This window comes from Indicator indicator, chromosome 30 (assembly GCF_027791375.1).
Source record: "Indicator indicator isolate 239-I01 chromosome 30, UM_Iind_1.1, whole genome shotgun sequence".
Taxonomy (NCBI): domain Eukaryota; kingdom Metazoa; phylum Chordata; class Aves; order Piciformes; family Indicatoridae; genus Indicator; species Indicator indicator.
Genome location: NC_072039.1, coordinates 2481040 through 2505290, shown reverse-complemented (window position 1 = coordinate 2505290; position 24251 = coordinate 2481040). Strand labels below are relative to the sequence as shown.

General features: G+C 41.4%; 1 protein-coding gene across 1 annotated transcript; it reads left to right on the top strand.

Annotated features, from left to right (window-relative positions):
• Positions 1 to 774: 774 nt before the first annotated feature.
• APPBP2 (amyloid beta precursor protein binding protein 2) lies at positions 775 to 21906 on the top strand. Its single transcript, XM_054394262.1, has 13 exons — positions 775 to 915; positions 10694 to 10782; positions 11429 to 11580; positions 12125 to 12248; positions 17157 to 17325; positions 18008 to 18097; positions 18550 to 18617; positions 18693 to 18798; positions 19208 to 19332; positions 19523 to 19608; positions 20014 to 20204; positions 20616 to 20781; positions 21382 to 21906. Exons 1-13 carry the CDS (start codon positions 775 to 777, stop codon positions 21633 to 21635), a joined length of 1761 nt encoding a protein of 586 aa, XP_054250237.1. The 3' UTR covers positions 21636 to 21906.
• The last annotated feature ends 2345 nt before the right edge of the window (positions 21907 to 24251 follow it).

Below are 24251 nucleotides of genomic sequence, written 5' to 3'. Positions count from 1 at the left end.
GGCAGCCGAGCAGGAACACCAGATGAGTCAGGTGTGCTTCAGGTAAAACCCCCTCAAAAGTCGGGCTCCCAAGTAATGCTCACTTTGAGCTGCCAAGACCTGCAAGCCACAGAAGGCCATTCAGTGTTAGCAATACGTGGCCCCGGGTGAAGCTGTGAACACCAAACATTCCCACTCACAAGAAAGGTCTGAGGGTGGACAGAGACCCTGGAGCTCGGTGTGTGAGGGGGAACATTTAAGGCTCCTCTTGAAGCCAGCTGCTGGGGGTGCTCAGTCAGCCGTCCCCAAACAAATAAATCACGGGTTGCCACCAAACCCCAAGGGTAGGGAACCCCACGGCCCAATGTCGACTGTGGGGAAGGTGCTGTGCCTGACCGTGGTGGTCACCTGAAGCCAGGCTACAGTCCTGCCACAAACCACTTCTCACTCCCTCTCACTGCCAGCAGGGATTCCTCTCACACCCTCCTCCCCCGTATTTCCTCTCCCCCCCTCGATATAACTCCGTAGGCTCCCTCCCCCAGCTCTTCACTGCCCTGGGCTTTCCTTTCCGGCCCACATTCGTTCTCTCGCGTGTCCGCGCAGGCGGGTGTTTCCCTTCCCTTCTCTCTCCCCGCTGCCATCCCCACATTCTCCGGACTCCAATCGCTGCCACCTCTCGGTGCCCGGACGGGGCGGCGAGAGTCCCGGGGCGTGAGGCGCGAAAGGGAGGAGGAGCGGGCCGGGCGAGCAGGCGGTGGAAGGTGGGTGGGGGGAAGGCGGCTCCGCACACCCAAGATGGCGGCGGTGGAGCTGGAGTGGGTGCCCGAGACGCTCTATAACACGGCGATCTCTGCCGTGGTGGATAGTTACGGGCGGGCCCGGCGCCGGGACATCCGCTCGCTGCCTGAGAACATCCAATTCGACGTCTACTACAAGGTACGGGGAGGCGGTGGGGGGCCGAGAAAGGCTTGGCCCGGCTGGGCCTGGGGCAGATGGAAGGAGAAGCGGGCCAGAGGAGGAGAAGGGGGGGAAGGTCCGTTCCTGGCCTGCTCCACGCCTCTCCCCGAGGGACTCAAGGGGTGACCGGGTACAAGGCCTAGCGCCTCCACCAGTTCCACTTGCCCGCCGGTACAGAATAGGGCCTGAAGGACGGTTTTGGGGAGCGAGGGCCTGTGTGGGGCCGCGGCTGAACGAGAGGAGGCTGCGGGGGGAGGTGGCGGCCGGTCTGGGGGCCTGCGGCTTCCCCTGCGCCGTTCGTGGGCACCTGGCCCACGGGAAAGTCCTGGGGGCTGCTGGGAGGGAGGCTGCGGGAGTCCCGGTGCGGGGACACGGAGAAAGGGGCCTGTCCTTGGGGGCCGTGGGCAGGGGGTCCGTAGGTGGGGGAAGATGCCATCCTCCCCGTTGTTGGAGGTGGAGAACAGGCACGGGCAAGATGAGCCCAAGCTATCTGTGTTAAAATACATTTTTTTCCTTTTTTTTTTTTTTTTTAACGTATTGGAAAGGGTGATGCCACAGTGGTAGCTTGCTATGCTTCTGTATCACCTTTAATGATCTGGTAGGAACCAGATGAAAAGATTTGAGACTAGTCTAATGATATAGTTTAATAGCCTTAAATTATTCCTTCATGAAAGAGCTGCTTTTCATTCAGCTCTAAACTATCCGGAGTTAAAGGTATGCTGAGATGGTCCATTAATTTCTATTGTCCACTAAAAGGCTTTTCATCCACATCCAGGAACGGCTGGAAATGAGCATTCTTCGGGAGAGAAGCAATGTAGAAAAAAAGCTAAGATGGGGGATAAGACTTCTTTCTTCTGGCAATAAGTTTATAAAAATCGGAGATGTGCTAAATGAAGTCATTCTTCAGACAAATCTTTATGAACCAAGGGTAGTGGCCCATCACATGTATATAGAGTAGTAGTGTAGTAAGGAAAGCTGATCTTCCCTTGAGATAGTGAAATTGTTCATGCAGTGTTGAAACAGGCAGGTATATTTTTTGTATATTGACTATTAGTTGTCAGCCTTTTGTGCTGAGAAACCTGGAAACCCCTTTCTAGCACCTATGAGCATACTCACGCATAATGGTGTGGTTGACATACAGCGATCATCAGATAAAGACTAAAGATACGGAACTGACAATGCGGAAAACTATTTTGGGGGTTATTTTAAACTGTTGGTAGCATGACCATTGACAAACTTCCTTGCTATTGCCTGTCTTGATGTTCATTCAGATAAAAAGGTGGTGCTCTGTGGCTTTTAAAAGCATAGAATCACCACCTCCTTTTAATGACAGAAATATCCAAGGATATATTATTCCCAGATTATTTAAAAGCTCATCTATAGGTGAGCTTAATGGATCCTTGACTTATTATCCTTCTATTAGCACTCTACAGTGGTTGCATTGGATTGGATTCATATGGAATTGTTCCATGATAAAAAGAGAACCAGCAGTATATCTGACCTCTAAAAAGAGACTTCCTAATCTGTTTGTTCTGCTTGTGTACATTGGTGCATTGTCTTGTAGGGCAGATGATGAAAACCATGTTACATGCTTGTCTGTTTCTGCTGTGCTAATTACTAGCCAGTATAGCTTCTGTTAACAACAGTAATTTGCGTTGCTTTTCCTATTATTTCTGCGTTTTGCAACAGGACAGTCTTGGATAGAGTGGAGTGTGTAAGGTGTACCTATGTTCCTCTTAGGAATTTGCATCTATGAGATGTCCATATACAGAATAAATAAAACCACACGGTGCAGTGAATGTTTGGACATTGCTGCCAATGGTGGGCAAGTCCTTCGTGTTCTCAGTGGTTTTCTGTGTAGGAGAGCTTACCCTTTTTATGTCACATTCAAAGTAGCTTATACGTAAGTGTAACTAAAACCTTGGAAGTGAGGAAGTCCTCAGCCCTTCCTAAATGATGCTTTATCTGCAGAGGTGTCTGCGTGCAGTGAGTGCTTCAAAGCCTCACTCAGATTACAAACCTTTCAGAACAGTGTTTATGTTTTTCTATGCACCTATTTCATGCTTTGTAATTGGTTCTTGTTTTCTGTATTTGGATAGCTACAGCAATGTGACAAGGCTGAGGTAGGTTAAAATGAGGACAGCATCACACATCTGGACACTTGTCTGTGGTGCTTGTTTCACTATTTTGGTTCTGGATAGAATTGTTCTCAGAATCACCTGTATGTTAAAAACCGTTTCAGCTTGGTGGGTTATGGTCAATACATCCTGCTTATCAATTTCTTTAAAGCAGAAGTAGAATTTGCAAAGTTTGTAACAGTCTTTAAGGAAAGACAAACTTGTTCTCACCTACATGGTGGTGGTTGCTGCTGTGTTGAAGGGTGTTATTTGTTAGTATTCTATAGAATAATACTTATTCTTTAAAGACAGCTCAGGAAAAGTAGTGTGTAATTGAGGATTTGCATGATTATGCTTACCTTTAGACCTTGAAAAAGAGCGAGAATCACTTTCTGCAGTTATTAAAAGGAATAAAAAGGTTGCCAGTCTTCCACATCTAACTTGGAAGTAATGGTTTGTTATCCAGGTTTAATCATGGTTTGTGATGCTGGAGAAAATGCCACTGATTTTATGAAAAATAAAACATAGCATCAGTCAGATTTTATTTCAATATGCAGATATTAAAAGTCAGTAGTCATACAGCACTTTTTCATCATTGCTATGAACACTTGAACTTAACATTTACTGACCTATTCACGTTGATTATGATTACATAGGTAGGATACAGCACTATGAGAGCAGCAGAGATAGTCACTATGCTCTTAAAAGGTAGGAAAATGCCTGCAGAGTGTCTTTGTTTTTTCTCAAGATACCCTCTACTCCAGTGCTTGTCTCTATTGTCATTATAGATTGCCTTTATTTTCCATTCCTTAATAAATCCAATTACTTGTAATTCTGCATATTTCAGAATGCTTAACTTCTAGGACAGGCTTTATAAACCTCTGCCTTTTCAATTATCAAACCCAGAATAGCTGTAAAATGTTCTTTGTTGTGGAGCTCAGTAAGAAATGGGTTCTGCTGCAAGGTGACAAGAGTAGGCAGGTTCCTATTACTAAACATTTATCTTTCTTTTTGCATTCCCAAACAATGACTAAAGCTTAAAAAAAGGCAATATCAAATAATCATGACTGCAGTAAAACAACAAACCTATGCTGGTTGAGCAGGGTCTTACTGCAATTACTTCAAGCAACATTTGACTTCTCTTTGCAACCATAAGTAAAATAATAGTGGCAGAGCAAAAGGCTTGGAAGGATGTCCTGGAAATTTTCAGGTCTGTGTTTGTGGTTAAAAATATTTAAAAGTTTTACTAATCACAGATGTGTTTTGAAGAGTTTAATAACAAATAGTGGTACAAGTAACACCTGTATCTGAGGGGGGTGGAAATAAATATCCAAGCATATCATGTTTTGTTTCCTTTGTCTCTTTTCCAGATCTATGTGTATCCTGGTTGGTGTTGTTTCCTAGTAAAACTAGTTAGGTTCTCTTCCTTGTTTGGGTTTTTTTTGGGGGGGTGGGTAAAGAGAGAAAGTGAGTATTTAGTTTTTAGAAGCCAAAGAAAGAAATTAACTGACAACCAGCCTAAACAGGACATGCCTGGCAGGTACAAAAGCTCTTGAGCTTTTGTAAATGCCAAAATTCTGCATTAAAAAGTAGGTTACAGCTGGAATAAACTAAGTCCTCAAAATAAAAAAAAAAGGAGGGTGGGGCACAAAATGAGGAAAATCAAATTATCTTTTTGTAGTTTGTTGAGAAGTTAGCATTTGGGGATCAGAATTGATGTAAAGAATGTCGTTTCTGTTAACGGAAGTCTGCTGACTGCTCAGTGAATGTCATCTTCAGAATTCAGTTGTTCTTGCCTCACCTTTATGTTTTATGTGCAGTTACTTCATTTATTTGGGTCTTGCGCTTCTGAGAAGATGTTCTGTTATGTGCAGTTACTTCATTTATTTGGGTCTTGCGCTTCTGAGAAGATGCTGCTCCATGAGTTTGTTTTCTGTCACAGGTGTTTGGTGCAGGTGGGCACTAGCAGGCCAGTCAAGGACTTGTATTGGCTAATGTGGAACTTCAGTATTTGTTGTACTTCTGGCTTTTCTAGATTATGTGCTTTTCTTTTTTTATGTTTTTCTTGAAAATCATTTGGGTCTAATGTTCTTAGAATGTTTTCTGGTGAGATCATTAACCACAAGAACAATAGGAGATTACATGAATTTTGCTTAGTTAGTACAGACCTGTAACCTCTAGTACTTGCATTATGCTGACTTGGTTTTGCATTACGTTTTTGGGGCAAAATCCAAATGTTTTTTTGTGCTTTGATAGATAAAGCTTTTGATATGCTCCTACCTTGATGTGAATCAAAATACCAGATTTTGAGTTTAGATCTTGATAGCTCCAATTTCTCTAATGATGAGTGTAGCTGCAGGAATTTCTCCTCACTGTGTCCTGCTAATCCAGAAAAGAACAGTGATGGCTCATAAAAGCTCTTGTATCACTTCTAGGCATTTTTTGAAGCAAACAAAACAGGAATTTGCTGACTGATCACAACAAGCAATAAAACCTCCGTTCTCTGCATTGCAGTGGAGATTGGATTTCCTGATGAGGAATCATTATAAGCATAATTTCTATACAGTAGAATAAAACTAGCTTGTCTCAAGGCTTCAGTCTCATGGGTATTTGAGGAGAGTGAGGATGAGAAGCTGAAATGAAGTGGAACTGTGCTGCTTTGGTTTTGAGGTTTTCTGACCAGAGGAGTACAAACAAGGTCATAAGCAGTATGTGAGAGAGGCAAAAGAATCCCAGAGCAATTGGGCAGTATTTTGTAGGATTTCTGCTGTGGCTGATCAGTGTGACTGCACAAAGGCTTCATTACATTCACGCTGCTGTATTTTGGGGGTGCAGAAATTGTATGAATATGTGGGAAACTATTGTTGTTTCTGCATGTGTGCCCACACACATACAAGCATTCTGATCATCTGGCTGGGCTTCCAGAGTGGTGTGTGCAGCTGGACTTCACCAAATGCTGCTTGAATTAAATTGTATCCTTGTATCACCTTTTTAAATTAAAGCCTCACACTTCAAGAGAATCATCACTTCATGAGCTTTTTCCAATTATCGTTACTTTTTATTTTAACACGTCTTATTTTGTAGTCTAAATTTAGATTAGAACTGAACCTTCTTTCCCTGTAATGTCTTCACTCATTTGAAACTTGTCTTTTCTTACCTTCTTCTTACTTGTTTGCTGGTTTTTGCACCTTTATGGCACATATTTTCTCATCCTGATACGTTCTAACCTCACCTTTTTTCAGTGTCCTTATTCTTAGACCTCATCATGGACTACTACACTTAAAACTCATCATAATTCAGATGGTGAGGTCACATTGTGAGCAGAGGGGTTCAGCTCCTTTTGAAACAATGATTCATATTGCACTTCATTTCCTTTTTACTGGTTCAACTTCAGACTGGGTTTCCCCACATACTGCTATGGAGACCCATACATGTGCATGACTGTAAGGCTCATATTTGTATTCCTTGTGCTGGACTCTCTAGGTGTGAAGCAGAAAGCTTTGCTGATCTGGTACAGGAAGCAGAGTGAGTGGGAAGACGTGGAGAAATGTGCAGTGTGTGAAAGCAGTAGGCTGCAAAAGCTGTCTCTGAAGTTAGGCTTGTTCAGTAAGGTTGGGGTTTTTCTTGGTTATTTGGTTAAGGTTCGTAAAGATCAGCTAGAAATACGCAGAGTGTTTTCAAAGAAGAGCTGTAAAGTTTGCTGCTTTATGCCCTAAACAATAGCCACTAGAACTAGCACTTGTCCAGAAGCTGTGTAGGTGGTTTTAAATAGATTGAAAAGAATAAAATGGACTTGGAAAATAATCTGTAAGAAATATAAGCCTGGTCCCCTGTTCCCTTTCTATAATGAGTCATTTGTCTACGGATTGATTCAGGGCATTGGTGAAAAGAAACTTTTTCCTTCCTTATTCAGCAGGGAAGGGAGATCGTGTTTGCAGCCAAACTTTTTTCCCCCAAATACTGCTGATGGTTGATTAAGTATAGAGTCCTTCCCAAATTTGGCACAGTATTCCACATTACACTATTAGACATTATTAAACATGCTGGGAAGCTCCTTGGAATTCCTTCTATCTTTAAGTTTTACTCCAATATCCATATTAATTTTTCAGTCCTCTTCCAAACTGGAGCATAAGAACGTATTTTTTGGATTGTGTATGCTACAGTCCCCCTTCTGGAAGGTCTTTTTACAACTGGCTAATCCCCAGCTGTTTGGGGAAAAAACAAACAAACTACTAACTTTATTTTTACAATTTTTTTTCCTTAGGTTTAGAAGAAATTGTTTCTCTTGTGCTTGCATGTGGTGATGCAAATATTGGATAGCTTTTTCTCATGTCTTATGGCATTGCTGTTGCTAGTGGCTGAACAGATCTTTGCACTTATTTTCTAACTGCTAGGAAGCACTTAGAGCTCAGCTTAATCTGTTCAGAGAGAGAAAATGGACAAGAACCTGCATGTGTATGATGAAATAATAGTAGCTAAGTAACAGGTTAATGTTATTAATGTGTTTAATTTGGGACAGCACTGCATGCAGCTTTTGACTGTGTAGATGGATGTTTAGGAGTTAAATTTCAAGACCTAGATACTGGAGGAGGATCATGGTGGCTTTTTCACAGCTATGCGAAACAGTTAGTTGTGCATGTGTGTAATAACATGTCTATGTATTAAACCTATGCCTTGGGTCCTGTCTTCAGTGCAGAATTAACATGTTAGTTGGAAGTCATATTGTAGGCCTTTTTATTCATGTTTCCATAGGTAAAGAAAAAGAAATATCTGTTAAGCTCCAAATAGGTTGTGTTTAGAAGATATTTTATTCTGAAGAATAGTTCTTCAGAAGTCCAAGTCTGCTGTTCTTGTTAGGGCATGTTTTTCCTGAATCACTATTTGGTTTGACTTTTTTTTGTGTGTGTGTGTTATGTAGCAAGGCTTGTGGTCAGGAATTTTTGTGTCTCTGGAGCTTTAACAGGAGAACCATTTCTTCAGTGCTTGCAACTGCTTCTCAATGGACAAATGAGTGTTACAGAATCTCCTGGAATTGCTTCACAGTTTGACGTATACTCACTATTTCCATGTCAGATTTGGGTTGAAATTATTGCTGTAACAGTTACAAGTTTCAGGAGACTTCGAGCTGAGTTAGCTCCTCAAAAATGCTTGCCAGCACATCTAGGGAGGGGCTGAAGTGTGCAGTAAACGTCCCAAGGATACTGTATCTCTGGTTATACCAGCTAGAAGGAGGTTGGGGGCTGTTTTGCATGGCAAAATGGTGCAAGTGTTAACCTGTGAATTGGGATAAGAGGTGTGCAGATAGCAGGCTTGGAGCTTCAGCCTCCAATTGTAAGCCAAATTTGACTTGTGCCTGAAATAGTTGATGTATCCGAATTGAGGCTGTAGTTAGGGACTGTCCCCCTCTCTCCTGCCCAGCCAGGGCATTGAAGAATCCCATGTAACAGTGGGTGTGTAACAAGATGTGTTCATGTAACCTCATAAATACATTGATTTTTAAAAGCTCACACTGCCAGTAGTGTAAAGTAAACTAGTATCAGGTTATGCTCTGAGATTTTTAGTTAGCACACTGCAAGGGGAAAAGAGGAGGTACTTGATCAAAAGCCCAGTTGTTGAACATGTGATAGTACTTGTGATTGTCTGAAATGCTGGCAAAACAGCTTGGGGATGTGTCTTAGTTCTTTCCAGAAGTGATCTCATCAATTATTCATAAGATGTCCACCTTCAATTTTGGGCATGGAATACAAGGCAAGACTTTTAAAAAAAATTTTTTTTAACGGCAGAAAATAGGTTTTAGGGTTTAGAGAACAGCTACCATAAGACAGCTGTGCTGAAGGAAATGAGAACACTTAACCATGACTGTAGTTTTTAAATACAGCAGACTGGATGTTCTTTTGCTGCCAGAGAGAATATAGCTTCAGAGGAAACTGATCCCTTTGAAGCACAGGGACACAGCACTATTTTATCTGAGGAGTAACTTTGCATGCAGGCTTGCACTGGTTTTTAAGAGACTTCCTCCTTTTTTTTTTTTTTTATCCTCCCAGCAAAATAGATGACTGAAAGGAAAACATTCATTGCTGGCAATTGACATTATTAGGTCAAAGTATTTTTTGAAGTGGTGTTTTTTTCTTTTTGTGGGTTCTGTTGTTAAAATAATTAACTTGCTGTGCTGTAGAATTAGTCTTACGTGCGTTGATAAGAAGAGTTAACAAAACTAAATCTCTGGCTGGAGGACGTGTTCTCACATGCTGTATTTTGAATATAATTCATCTGTCTCCAGTGTTAGTGGGGAAAAAGGTGAGCCAGACATGAGGTGCTTATCAATAAAAAAGGTTTTTAAAGTAATTATCAAAACTGAGAGGAATATTTACATTTCCACTCAATCTGTAATTGAGCATCTCTAAATAATGTGTTCTCTCAGCCTTAATTTTTCTTACATAAAGGTAGCTGCACTCCTTGTGTCAGAGTTCCTCATAGCTGTAAAACCTGCTTAGACAGCACGGAGAGTCTTGCTCTAGGTATGAACATACCCATTTTGGACAGTGTTTGCTTGAATGTCTTAACTCTATGAACTAAAAATGAGGGTGCTCAGAGTGCAGCATAGCAGTGCTTTACCTGTGTGCTCATAAAACTTGAGTGGATGATTTGGTTTGTGTCTACCAGCAGTTTTCTGATCCCTGCATCACATGGCAAAGGTACCACAGAAGAACAAATGGATCTTAAATGGCCTGTGTTGAATGATGCAGCTTCTAGAGAGAAGGGCCTGTGAGACATGAGCCACTGGCTTTTTCCTTTTTCCCATTGAGTTACTGTCTCACAGAATTACTTAAATGCAAAAAGGAGGTGTGTGGGTTTGTTTTCTTTCTGGAACACCTGAAGTAACAAATGGCTGTACTGGAGCAGCCCTGTGTGATCCCATGCTGTGCCTCTTGCCTTATTTGCAGAGGCTGGTGATGGTGACTATGGCAAGTGTGTGGTGCTACTTCTTAGGTTACTTGTTCTTCTTTTGGTCATCCATGGTTCAGGAGCTTCCAGACATCAGGAATTAATGGCCCACCATGGATTTTTTCTGTCATAGATTTGTACAGTCCCATTTGTAGCTATGTAAATTCTTTGCATTTATAGCATGATGTGGCAGGTAGTTCTGCTGCTTAACCATGCATTGCATGAAGAACTGTCTCCATGGTTGGGGTTTTATGAACAGATCAACTGATCTGTTGGCTTACTTACAGACACAAATCACTTTGGACATAAAACTCACCCTTGCTTTTAACAAATGCATGAACAGACTCACTGGAATTTTCCCATTTACTCCGTTTTTTTTTTCAGGAGTGTTTGGTTCTGTCTTGGCTTTTTAGCTTAGGTGTTGCAGTGTTTTATGATGCAGGTGTATATAGTAGATACTTGAAAATACATTTGTAGATAAAACCAGCTTAAAAGCACCTATTGAGCTCTCAGAGCTTGTCTGCTCTGGTTTTAGATGCCAAAGTTGTCCTGCTGTGTGAAGATAATGAAACTTACTTGTTAACCTGTTGTACTTCAACACTAGATTTTGTCATAAGTCATCTTCACTATGAAGCTAAATTTCCCAGAAGAACTCAGTCTGAAATTTTGCAAATTCACTTGTGTTTGTCTTTCAGCTTTACCAACAGGGCCGCTTATGCCAGCTGGGTAGTGAATTTTGTGAACTAGAAGTTTTTGCAAAGGTGCTACGAGCTTTAGATAAAAGGTAAGTGTCTTAATGTAGTGATAATGCTCAGTGCCCAGCCAGTCCCTGGGCAGCAGCACTCCTGTGTCTGTCAAAGCTCAAGTGGAAGGTTTATTAAGCTGATAGGATTGTCCCAGTTGAAAGAGTTTTTTCTGTCATAAAATATTCCAGTTTGTGCTGTTATGCTCAAAATTTGACTTTTCTGAATGATACTCTTTGTAACCACAATAAGTTTTGAGTCTTTAGACATAGCTCCCTCCCATCGTTTGTGTGTGTGTGATGTTAATGGCTTTTTCAGTGCTCACTTACCTACAGTTTCTGTGGGAGTTGTGGAGTCAGGGTGGATTTGAGGCTTCTCCTCTCTAAGTTTTAGCTGAAAATGTTGTTTTCCAGTGTTATGTGGGTAGCTCATGTTTTGCTTAGAGTGGAGGGTGTCCTTGGAAAGAACGTGGGGTGTTGCTCACTTTGTTGGCTAACCCAACAACTGTGATCCATTAGCCCTGAGATTGAAAACTGTGCTTGAATTCATCTGGGTTTGCTTTGAGAGAGGCTTGGAGTTAGTTCTCTGAATCACTCCTCATTTGAATTGATGGCACTCAAGACCCAAGTGACTGCAGTGTTTTAAAAACTTCATATGCAATCAAATTCTCTTTTTCTTTTGTTTCAGGCATCTGCTTCATCATTGTTTCCAGGCTTTGATGGACCATGGAGTAAAAGTTGCTTCTGTACTGGCCTATTCTTTCAGCAGACGGTGCTCCTACATTGCAGAGTCAGATGCTGCTGTGAAAGAAAAAGCAATCCAGATTGGGTTTGTTTTAGGTAACTGGTGATGATAGACTGTTTTGAGTATGATCCTTTCCTTCAGGCAAGCTTCACTTAAGCTGATGTTGATTTTTCTTCATATGATTTCTTTTTAGAGAACACTTGTGGGTTTGGAATGTATTTTTTAGACAACTACTTGATTCCTTAACAAAAATACATTTGATTTTAATATCTTAGAATATATGGGCTTGTCTTTGCTATTTTATATGTTTTGGATTAAACATTTATTTATACCTGTGATGCTTAACATTAAGACCTCACATAATTTTAGTATGGGTAAGTATTTAATGACAGAAAACTGTAGGAAAGCTATCTGAAACCAACAAAAAAAGTCACCCTCAAGGAGAATTCTTCTACTTCACTGTTTACAATTCAGGACAGGAGGAATTTAACCTTGACAAGATAACCATATGCAGTCCTATATGAACTAAGTAGTCTCTTACAAGTCTTGAGCACACCCTTTTTCTCTTGAAAAGGTGTTTTGCTCTTCAAATTTGTTTGTTCTTGATTTGTTGTGGTTTTGTTTGTTTGTTTTCCCCAGGAGGTTTCCTATCAGATGCAGGCTGGTACAGTGATGCAGAGAAGGTATTTCTTTCCTGCCTTCAGTTATGCACCCTTCATGATGAAATCCTTCACTGGTTTCGTGCTGTAGAATGTTGTGTAAGGTGAGCTCACCTTTAATTCCTGTATGTCTTACTGTGAAATACACAGTAAACACAGTGCTACCAACTGCCTTGGAGCTGTCAAGCTTCACATGCTCCCTTTAATATTTTGCTGCACTGAAATGCTTCCTTGGGTAGACCTAGAGATCAGAAGGTGCTTGTTTTACACTAATATCCTGGGGTTTCAACTGGGAAATTGGCAGCACAGTTCAGTGGGGGGGCGAAATAAAGATAATTTTGCCTTTCTGTAGAATATGTTGTGGTTAACAGTAAGGATGGGCCAGCACCTGGTTTTTTTGAAACGAATGGCAGATGTTGGTGTTCGCTGAGGTTATATATAATACAGGAAGAATTTGCCAAATCCAAACACAAGTGATACAGGTGCAGCTAAGCAAAAATAACAGGAAAACACACTTTTCCTGATTCCAGATCCAGTGAGTTCTCTTGCTCCATGCTGAGCAGCCTAACTGTGATGAGGTAAATATTTCAATATGTCCAATTCTTGCAGACGTCTTCAGACACCACTTAGACATTAAGAAAAGAATTTTGCTTTTAGGAGGCACTGGGGGTTTGTACCTGTGGGTGGGCCTGTGGTGGGATACTCAGATTCAATTCACAAGAGGTCTCATATTATCACTGTTAATTCTCTTAGGTGTATCTAAATGTGTTACTGCCAATGCAGTCTGCAGCAAGCAGGCAGGTTTTGGTTGGTAACACCTTCTGTGTGTTGCAGGTAGGCACTTGAATGCCTAAATTAGGATTATTTTACTGTTTTTTTTTTTTTTTTTTTTTTAGCTCCTGTAATGAATAACAAAGTCTGTTCTCTATTTATCTGTGTATAAGGCAGAATTTATTTTGGAAAATTGCTCCCCAAAAAAGCCTGCATCTTGTTTTTTATAGTTGGACAAACAGGAGGAGTAAATGGGCTCTGCCAGTAGCTGGTTATTTCATGTGCCAGCCAGAGGCCATGGCAATGCTGCTGCTTGGCCTTGTCCTGCCCTGCCAGCTCCTGCGGGCTTTTGTTCCAGAATGGGTGCCAGGAGAAGACTTGGCATACGTACACACCTTCCTAGAACTGGGGAATGATGGCTATAGCACCACTGTTGTAGTGCTTGGGCCTTTGCCTTCTAATTAGTCTAAAAAAAGTTGCCTAGTTATATCAGGCTGTTTGGCAAGCTTGGAGAAACTGCCTTAAAAATAACCCCCCTCTCTTTGGAGAAAGAGAAAAAGAAAAGAAAGTAAAGGAGGGGGAGGTAACTCCGGACTTCAGCCCATGCAGTTGTGGAAAGGAGATTGTAATTTTGTGCTAGGAAAATCCATTCTGTGATAGGATGAACTCTCCTGAACTGGAGAAGTTAATTGTGTTTGGGCAGAGAGGGCATTGTGATGAAAGCTGGTGGCCTCCCCTTAAGTCCCTCTGGGCAGTGGTGTGAATGAGGAGACACCACTTTCTGTTTGGGCATCTCCCAGACAGTCAACAGCATCATTGGCTTGGAAATGTGTGGAAAACCAAAAAGGGAGAATTTTAACTGCTTTCAGAAATGCTTCTGTAAAATCTAAGCACTTCATTGTGAGAGAGAGCATTAACTCTCTTCTGCTTCCGAGTCATGAGGCAGTAAGATAAACATTTTGTTGTTACCACCTAATCCCTGTTGTAGAATCTCTTGTTCTTACTCCTGTGATCACAGTGGAGTTTTAAGAGAACAAAATTTAAATCCAGGTTTTGAAAATATGACACTAAAAGAGTGGCTGCTGTGATTCTAAAAGCTCCCAAGTCCAATCTCTGGAAGTTTAATGCATTGCATTAATAATAGAAAGCAGTTTAAAAACATGCCAAGTTTTGTGTTATTTAGGCACACTTCGGTGTGTTTCTACTAGCAGTAGTACATTATAAGGAGAAATTGAGAAAATGTGAACATTTGAGTCTCCTACAAGCTTGTGTGCTACTTTCCTGAGCATGTTGATCTCCTTTTGGTTTGTTTCCTCTCATTACTGTGTGTTAACCAAGAAGTCACAAACACATAATGCAAATGTGTGGTTCTCTCACTTCTTTGTTTCACATTTCCCTGGTTCTTTAGTGTTTTGTGATGCTTTTAGATTTCCTAAGCTTCTGTGTAACGGTTGTGTGTATGCTTAGAGAATGATTTTTATTGGGGGGGCAGCAAACTCTTCCCCAAAAGCTATTACTGCAGACATCAAAGAAGATTCATAGCTATTAGCATAAATGTCCTAAGGCGTTTTTTCTTCTTCTTGCCTTTATCTTCTGAAATTCCTTTGGATTAATAAAGGATTTCTTGTTATTCAAAAGTGGATCACATAAACTCCACTTATCTTGGAGGATTGGGTTAGGTTTAGCTTGGCTTTCTTGGTCAATTTCTGTGTTTGTAGACACTATCACTGAAGCATCCAGATACTGGATATTATCTTTCCCGGGTGCTTATCTAAATTGCAGCACTATCCCTGCTGGCTTATACCATTACATGGGATTTGGGCTTTGTATTTTTGATGTTGCAAAGAAGCACCCAGTTGGATGGTGCAGGCAAAATAGTTTCCCTCCTTAGGGAAGCTATAATTTTGTCATTTTTCCTCTCTAGTTTCTTCAAAATTCCTGTTTCTTGTTGCTTGAATGTTAGATAGTTTGCTGCTGTCAGTGCCCAAGAACACGGTGCACTTGCGCATCATGTTTAGCTCTCAGACCTTCTGTAAGGAAAAATGTGGCTGTTGTTTTCTTCTGTCTGTTCTTGAACCATGCTGCTGTGTTTCTCATTGGAAAGCTGGTGTTTGTTTATGTAGCTTCTTTCACGAGGTTTTTGAAGGTCTTTTGATCATCTCTTTGCGTGGCTAATAGACATCTGCTGTGTGCTGGCCTGCTGCTGCCTTCTTGTGAGAATGTGAATTTGGTTCCTTTTGTGTTCCATGATACATTTCAATAGGAAAGTGTGGGAAGAGACCATGTTAAGGGCAGGCTGGATTTATAGGGCAGGCTTAGATGTGTTGCTTTGCTGGTGCAGGAGGCATGACTACAGTAACTTAATTCTCAGAGTAAATAGTAATGGGAAATGGATTTAAAGAGGAGAAACGTTTGATCACAAACCTCACTGTTCTTTCTGCCCCCCTTAACAGCTTGTGGGAAGATCTAGAATAATATGTCATAAAAGGTACCAAATGCTGTACCCACACACCAGCTCCCAGTTTCAGTTGTAGCCTCTTTGCCACACAGCATTACCTTCTGCTCCACTTCACTTCAGCTGCTTCTCTTCCTCTGTTAGTTGTCCTCCTGATTCATAAAGGCTTGCCTGATGTTTTTCAGTCTGTCTTACTCATTGTCTAATAACAGATTTCCAGGAGGGACAATAGAGGTTAATTTACCAAAATTTCATGAGCTCCATGGCAGACATTTGCAGCAAAGAAGGACCAGCTGGCTCTTCTTAGCCTGCATGGCTGGGAATGCAGTTCTGCCCTTCAGGCTTGGAATATGATAACACACTGTTCTAATGTATCTCTTTAAAGTAAATAAGCATCAGCCTACACCAACAAAAACCATCCCTTACTTCAGTTTTAAACAGATGCCAGAACCTGAAGTTGTTTCTTCTCTAGAGAAACAGGAGTATGCTTCAATAGTGCTGTGGTTTATTGCAGGCATTTAGCTGGTGTTTGATGAAGCTTCTGTTAATCCTTCAGAGAGGAAGGCAGTGGGCTGGGAATGGGGTAGGATCAGGGGAGAGGGGTTTTAGAGTTGCTGTGAACTGGGTCAACAAAGAAGTCTTTTCTGGTGCTGCTGAGTCAGGGCTGGATAGTGTGTCAAATGGATGTGATTGACTCTCTTGCGAAGACACCCCCCATAACCCCTAAAAAACAAAATAAAGCCATTTTTTAAGGACTCAGCTGCTTGAAGGAAAAATGCAGATTGATGAAAATGAGCTGTGTCTAGACTTATTTGAGGTCTGTTTCAGTTTAACATACTTTGGAGAGAAGGTAGAAGGGATTTAATAACTGTGTTACAGAGTTTGGAAATGGAATTCCAGCAGTGTAGGGAATACTGGACTTTGTTGGAAGTAAAACAAGAAGTGGTTCAGTAAAACACCAAAGTGGTTCAAGCACTGAATATGTAAAACTGCATCAATGTGTAAAATCATTTGACATCTCCAGCAGTAAAATTCTTGCTGTGCAAGAGGCAGAGCATGAAGCACTGAATGCTCTGTAAAGAACTGTTCTGTTACCAAACTAGCACAGGGGAGTTTTGCTGGGGTGACAGCCCTGTTCTGCTCTAAGTGTGACACCAAATTGTAGATCCCTGCTGTTTAACCTAAAGAGGAGGCTGAGAGGAGACCTTATTGCTCTCTACAGCTGCCTGAAACGAGGTTGGAGTGAGGCTGGTGTTGGCTTCTTCTCCCAAGTCGCTAACAACAGGGCAAGAGGTAATGGCCTCAAGCTGTGCCTGGGAAGGTTTAGGTTGGAGATTAGGAAAAATTCCTTCCCTGCAAGAGTGGTCAGGCATTGGAACAGGCTGCCCAGGGAGGTGGTAGAATCACCATCCCTGGAGGTGCTCAAAAAATGAGTGGACATGACTCTTGGGGACATGGTTTTAGCATTCATGGAGATGTTGGGTAGAAGGTTGGATGTGATGATCTCAGAGGTCTTGTACAACCTCAATGATTCTATGATGTATTGGGAAAAATTTCTTCACAGAAAGGATTGTAAAGCATTGAATAGGTTGTCCAGGGAAGTAGCAGAGCCACCATTCCTGGGGGTGTTTAAAAGAGGTGTAGTGCTGAGGGACATGATTTAATGGTGACCTAGCAGTGCTAGGTGAGCAGTTGGACTTGATGACCTTAAAGGTGCCTTCCAATCAAAACAATTGTATGATTGTATTCAGACACCAATGAGATTGTCTCTGTGCTTCTTCCCAAGGCTGCTGCACGTTCGGAATGGGAACTGTAAATACCACCTGGGAGAAGAGACTTTCAAGCTGGCTCAGTCTTACATGGACAAACTGGCAAAACATGGCCAGCAGGCAAACAAAGCCGCGCTCTACGGCGAGCTGTGCGCTCTGCTCTTTGCCAAGAGCCACTATGATGAGGTGAGTGGCATTTTGGGTTTGGTCTTCCTCAGAAAAGCGGTTATGGAGCCTGCTGGGACATTCCATGGCTGGCTCAGTGTGAGGTTATCCTTCTAGCTGGAGTTCCTGGTCTCTTTTGGTACCTGTGTGGCAGTACCAGAGGATTTATTTACTTCAGTGTGTATAGTTCTAAGTTAATCTACAAGTTCTTAATGATACTTTGCCCAACATGAAGAAATTGTGTGTGATAGGTAACCAGCTCAAACTGCCAATTTATAAATGAACTACTGTAAGAAGTTCGTTTCACTAGACTTGCAGAACATGGGTAATGAATCTTTGCACCTATTTTATGAAAACCTGTGACTTAACTGCAACCAGCACTGCAGTTTTCTTTTACCTCTTAAGTACACAATAGGAATTTCTTAGAGTTTATAACTTAAGCCTTTTGGTCTGTAAAAGTCATTGTAATAATGCATGCTTTGGGCTTGTATAAAATTCGTAGACATTCAGTATTAGCCTTTTAAAGTCTGTCTTTCAAGACTCAGCTGAACAAGTTGCATTACACAGAAGCAGTTACAGATCTTCTGGTAGGTTTTGTTATGTAAATGACCACTTTATTTTGCACAGCCAAGTCATGTTTTTCTTAATGTTGCAAGGTAGTGAAGTCCCAGGTTGGTTATGTTGGTAACTCTTTGTTCCACAGGCTTATAAATGGTGTATAGAAGCTATGAAGGAAATCACAGTTGGCCTGCCTGTAAAAGTAGTAGTGGATGTTTTACGACAAGCTTCAAAGGTGAATTTAAAATCTTCTATGTTTCTTTTGTTTACTGAATTGCTACCAAGAATGGGTGAGGGTAGGTCATACCTCCAGAAGGTTGGATAACCAGGTCCATGTCTTGTGTCTTATGATGTTACTTACATTTAGTTGACCTACCTCAATTTCATAGCTGTGGGGATTTGAGTTTTTCCTTCTTGAAACCAAGATGAACATGAGGACAAATTTAACCTGAGAGCCTTCCATAACCTCTCGTGTCCCATTCGCTTCACACTGAGCAGAGGACAAGTCCTGGGCTAAAACACAAGTTTGAATATTATCTATGGAGCTTTTCTTAAATAACCAAGAATCCCTTTAGCAACCACCATGATATTTGAAAATGAAGGATAGTAGTTAGCACTTGGGCTGTTGTCTGGAGGAGATGAGTGCTGAGCATGCACCTTGTCACTGCTTCATTTCATCCTCCTTAGGCTTGTGTTGTGAAACGTGAATTTAAGAAGGCAGAGCAGCTGATCAAACATGCAGTGTACCTTGCCCGGTAAGCAGCACTCAGAAAAACCCTTTAAAGTGCTACGTCAGTGGCCTCAGTGTGTAACACAAATCTGTTCCACAGGGAGCATTTTGGAGCCAAGCACCCCAAATACTCTGACACGCTCCTGGACTATGGATTTTACTTGCTGAATGTAGACAATATCTGCCAATCTGTTGCAATCTATCAGGTATGCAGCAGGGCCAAATGGCTGTCTTCCATCTCACTTGATACTCATCATCTCTTAAATCTTCCTCCTGAAACTCAGTTAATTTGTAGAGATAGAAAATAGTTGATTTAATTACTGTCCTTCAAAAAAAGCCCAAAACAACCCCGAGACAAAAAAATCCTAAACACCTCTAGCTGTGGAGATTTGCTTTCTTTTTCCCCTTCTATATGCTTTCCCTTCTGTTACACCTACTCTTCCCTCCCTTTTGTATCTCAAATTTTATACCCTTTTATACTCAAGTCTGTAGGTATGGCTCTGCTATTCTGGAGGCCTATGAGATGTACCTTTTTTCCCCTCTACTTTACCACTGAGATCCACGAGGGATTTTTTCTATATTAACCAGGGAAATGTTTTCTTGCAAATCTTTCAGACAGCTCTTGATATCCGGCAGTCAGTATTTGGAGGTAAAAACATACATGTAGCTACAGCTCATGAAGACTTGGCTTATTCTTCATATGTTCACCAGTACAGCTCTGGAAAGTTTGACAATGCACTGTAAGTACAATCATTTAAGGTGCTGGCAGCAAATTGAGTTCTGTAAATGGAGAAAAATGTGCCTAAATGGTACAAATTTTCCAGTCAGATTTTAAAGGCCTCTGTTTTTTGCATGTATCTTAACATGTTGTATCAGCCAGCTGCTAACTGAAGCCATCCATATCTTGGGGCTTTATTGACACTCTTGCAGATTCCACGCTGAGCGTGCTATTGGCATTATCACTCACATCCTGCCGGAAGATCATCTTCTCTTGGCATCCTCAAAGAGAGTTAAAGGTAGTACCCTGAGATGTGTTACTGGGACCTTTGGAAATGAGGCATTTAGACAAGTTTATCCTGTTCCTTAGCAGAGGCAATGTCATTTGAGGCTTATTTTCAAATGGAGGCCACTCCAGAATATTCTTTGTTGGCCTGGATGTTCTCTGTCAACAGGCTTGTCCAACACAACAAAACTTCTTTAAAACTTTACTGGAAGACTTTGGGAGGAGGGAGGAAAAATACAGAATATCAAAATATACATTGGGAGCTTGGTATGTGGTTGTACCTGTTTGAAAACAGCCTGTAATCCACACAAAGCCTGATGGGATGTCTCCCAAGATGTCTTGGGTAGATGACTTTCTGCTGCCTTCAGTTAAGATCTCTTTGGAACACAGTAACATTGGGTTTTCTCTCCTCTGCCAGCACTTATCCTGGAGGAGATTGCAATAGACTGTCACAACAAGGAAACTGAGCAGAGGTTACTTGAAGAAGCTCACGACTTACATTTGTCCTCACTCCAGTTAGCTAAAAAAGCTTTTGGGGAGTTTAATGTACAAACAGCAAAACATTATGGCAACCTTGGAAGACTGTATCAGTCCATGAGAAAGTTTAAGGTAAGATTATAGAGATGTAAAAGTCTTGAATGAAAATCTGCAAGACATCTGTAAATCTGTCACAGCAAAGATTTTCAGTGTCCACAATTCCTAAGAAGTTGGAAAGCATGTGCTTTATAATAAAATTCAGCTCTCCAAAGCTTTGTGCAAAAATAAATCACTTAGATGCATGCTGCCTTCAGAAACAGGGTGACAACAGTTTTGACCACAGAAAAAGTGATGCTATCTGCTGATCCATTAACAAATTGGGAGAATTTAATTTAATTTTGTCTTTCCTACTTTTTGGCTGTTATAAAATACCACAGACTGTTCAGCCACTGCATAGTCATGTTTCTTTAAACCTTCCTTTTTTTCTTGTCTTCATGGCGTGGTGAATGGTGTCTTACTGACCTCTGAATTTGGTCCTCACAGGAAGCAGAAGAAATGCACATCAAGGCCATTCAGATTAAGGAGCAGCTTCTAGGTGAAGAAGATTATGAAGTTGCCCTTTCAGTGGGCCATCTAGCTTCCCTCTATAACTATGATATGAATCAATATGAAAATGCTGAGAAGCTTTATTTGAGATCCATAGCAATTGGTAGGTGATTCTTGCAGTGTGTGATTTGATCACTGGTTTTAATCCTACACAAAACCTTCATTTAAAAGGATATTAAAGTTTTTAGTAAAGAACTCCCTTCCCTGGAAGTGTTCAAGGTCAGATTGGACAGGGCCCTGAGCAACGTGATATGGTAGAAGGTGTCCCTGCCCATGGTAGTGGGGGTTGGAACTATGTGATCTTTAAGGTCTCTTCCAAGCATTCTAAGTTACAGGACTTTTTATAAGGACCTGTGGTGATAGGACAAGGAGCAGCAGTTTGAAACTAGAGCAGGGTAGATTTAGATTGGACATTAGGAGGAAGCTCTTTACTCTGAGGGTGGTGAGACACTGAAACAGGTGGCCCAGGGAAGTTGTGGGCCCCTCATCCCTGGAAGCATTGAATACCAGGATGGATGAGGCTTCAAGCAGCCTGGTTTAGTGGGAGGTGTCTATGCCCATGCCAGGGAAGTTGGAACTGGGTGATGTTTAAGTTCCCTTCCAGCTCAAACCATTCTGTGATTCTGCGTTGTTGATAACAAGGACATGAGAAATAACGTACACGTGGAGCGTTTAATTTTGTTTGCTTTTGGGTTTCTTTTAGGAAAGAAACTTTTTGGTGAAGGATACAGTGGACTTGAATATGATTACAGAGGTCTCATTAAACTGTACAATTCCGTTGGCAGTTATGAGAAGGTTTTTGAATACCACAATATTTTGGCCAATTGGAATCGGTTGCGGGATCGGCAGTACTCCGTTACAGATGCTCTGGAGGACGTAAGCACCAGCTCTCAATCCACTGAAGAAGTGGTCCAGTCTTTTCTGATGTCTCAGAACCTTGGTGGGCAGAGTAGCTAAGAACTTGGTCAATTAACCAGTTAAGGTTTTTTCCTCCAGGTTACAGGGGGAAAAGTCATACTGTGAAATCTAAACCATGTAGTTCTCTGGGGGCTGGAATTTGCATTGAAACACTGGTCCAGTCTACTGAAGAGTGCCCATACGGATGAATGTGTGTTAAATCCTTCTCAGCATGTCTGGCATGTTTAGTTCGGCTCACATTTTTAACTTGGTATTCCCAAAACCCCCTTTTTTTCTTTTTTTCTTTTTTCCTCCTCTCCTTTCAAAAGAAGCTACTTTGCAAAAAGTCTGCAAGAAAACCTTAAATAAAACTGTTTGAGTTCAAAAGAGTTGCATTCTTATTATGAATGGAAGGTTTCATCAAGAGCTTTCTTCTGATGCATAGAAAGGATAAGTGCTGTGCTCCCAGAAGTGACATGAGGAAGGTCTCTCCACTGTCAGCATCGTAGCCATGCTAATGGTAGATGGCAAGAGAAGGGAGAACAGCCCAGCCTTGGCTGCTGCCTTATGAAGACAAATAGCAAAATGGAGAGCAACTTACTCTGTGAACCACGACAGGTTGTTAAGCAAGTAACCACCGTATGTTGTTGTTAACATCCTGAACTGGACCAGTGTTCACTTAGAAGTGAGAGAAGATCCAGTAGACCAGCAAGCTTAGTTTGCCTTGGTACCCACCAAGAGTGCTAATGTGCGGAACAGGACCAGGAGAAGCAAAAGTGGACCAGCCTGCTAGAAACAGCTTTTGGACCAGTGGCTTTAATTTAATATTTCTGCCCCTGCATTCACTTTTACAGTAGAAAACTTTCATTTAGATGTATGATCAGTGCAAAATTATATTCATGTAATAGATACAAACCTAGGAAGTGAACGTTCTGTAGCGGTTGCGATGGCATGTCCTTAACCTAGTAAGCTTAGACAAATATTAATGTCGATGCCACGAGCAAAACCTAGAAATGCTTAACTCTTTGCTGCAGCCATCTTCTGTTTGTTATTTCCCCCTCCCCTCTTTTGAATGGGCTTACTCTGATCAATAACTGAGGCAGTCACTTGTTTATACCACTCAAGAGTTTTGTATTCCAATCCAGTTTCTGTTTCTGGAGAACACAACTTACTGTACAGTCTGCAGGGGTCAGCCAAAAATGCCAAAAAGCACAACAGGTCTTTTTTTTTCTTTCTTTTTTTTTTTTTTTCTTTTTGGTTGGCTTTTGGGTGTGCTTTTTTTTTTTTTGTGATGCTTCATTTCTACATTAAACAACAGTACAACCAGAAACTGATTCCTTTATATTAATTTAAGAAGCAGAAGTCAGCTGTAAAGATCCTTGAATAATGCCTATCTCACTGGTTTGTCTTAATTTTTCTTCTGTTGGGAGGGGAGGAGGGCTGCTTGGTTGTGCGGTTTGGTTGCGGGGGGTTTGGTTCGGTGTTTTTTTTTTTGTTTGGGTGTTGTTTTGGGGTATTTGGGTCTTTTTTTTTTTTTAACGGTGAGGTAATACTCCTTGGAAAGTCTGTGTAACATAGCAAACTAGAAACAACTCACTGCTGTTACCTCAGTTCTTCTTATAGCAGCACAAACAGTGCTCCTATAGTTAGGATTCTGTCAGTTTGGGGTTTTCTCCCTTCCTTCCCCCCTATTTTCAGGGGTTTGTGATGTGGCTGTGGAAGGTCAGTCCAAGCTGAGGCTCCATGAGCATGGTTCCTGCAGGACTTGGACTGGGTGTTTTGTTTGGGATCTGGTTTTTAATGTGTTTGGGACAGGGAAATCTGTTTGTTGCTCTTCAAGAAAGAGCGCAGAGAAGAAATGTCAGACATTTCAGACACTGTTTTGAGCATAATGGCTCTTAAGAACTGAAATTTTACAGGCCAATAGTTCATATACTGGTGCCTTCAAGTATATTTTGCGGTAGAAAGGCTGAATAATACCAGTTTTAAAATGCAGTTGTGTAGTTAGTGAATGCAGATGTAATGATTGCATAGCTTGGAATATCTTCACTGAGGTGAGAAGTACTTATATTAAAAAAAATTCTGTGGCATTAAGACTTTAAGACTGCAGTATATCCTCAACAGCTGTTCAGTGAAAATCCAACTTCAATATTATGTGTGGATGAAAAACTGAATTTATTTGTAGCGGTTTTTGTTTCTGACTCCTTTAGGTACTCCAAACACATGAAGGGAAGACATGTTTGGGCCCTGAATGCCCATACAGCAGGGTACCAATGAATTACAAAGGTCTTATGAATTTTGAATTCCTATTTAAAATGAAATGCAGAATGTCATAGTAGTGTCAGAACTTAGGGAAGATGTGCTTCAAATCATCCTAAAGAGTCTGTGTAATTTCTGTACTGCAGAAGTGTTTAAAAGCTTGAAACTGAGTACGTGGATTTACACTTGGCTTTATCTGGAGACCATTTCTGTGCTCAGGGTTTCCAGGCTTGGGTCTCCTATTTCCTGCTTTAGAGAAAGGGATCTGAAACATCCCAAGGTTGTGCGTTTGGGGTGAGGAGCATTGTTTGTCTGATAACTGGTGAGGGTGTTCTGTGCGAACCACTGCTGTTAGGCCAGCTCTGGATTGTGTGTTTCATGGTTTGCCTTCAAGTCAGGGCAACCAGGGAGAGCTTC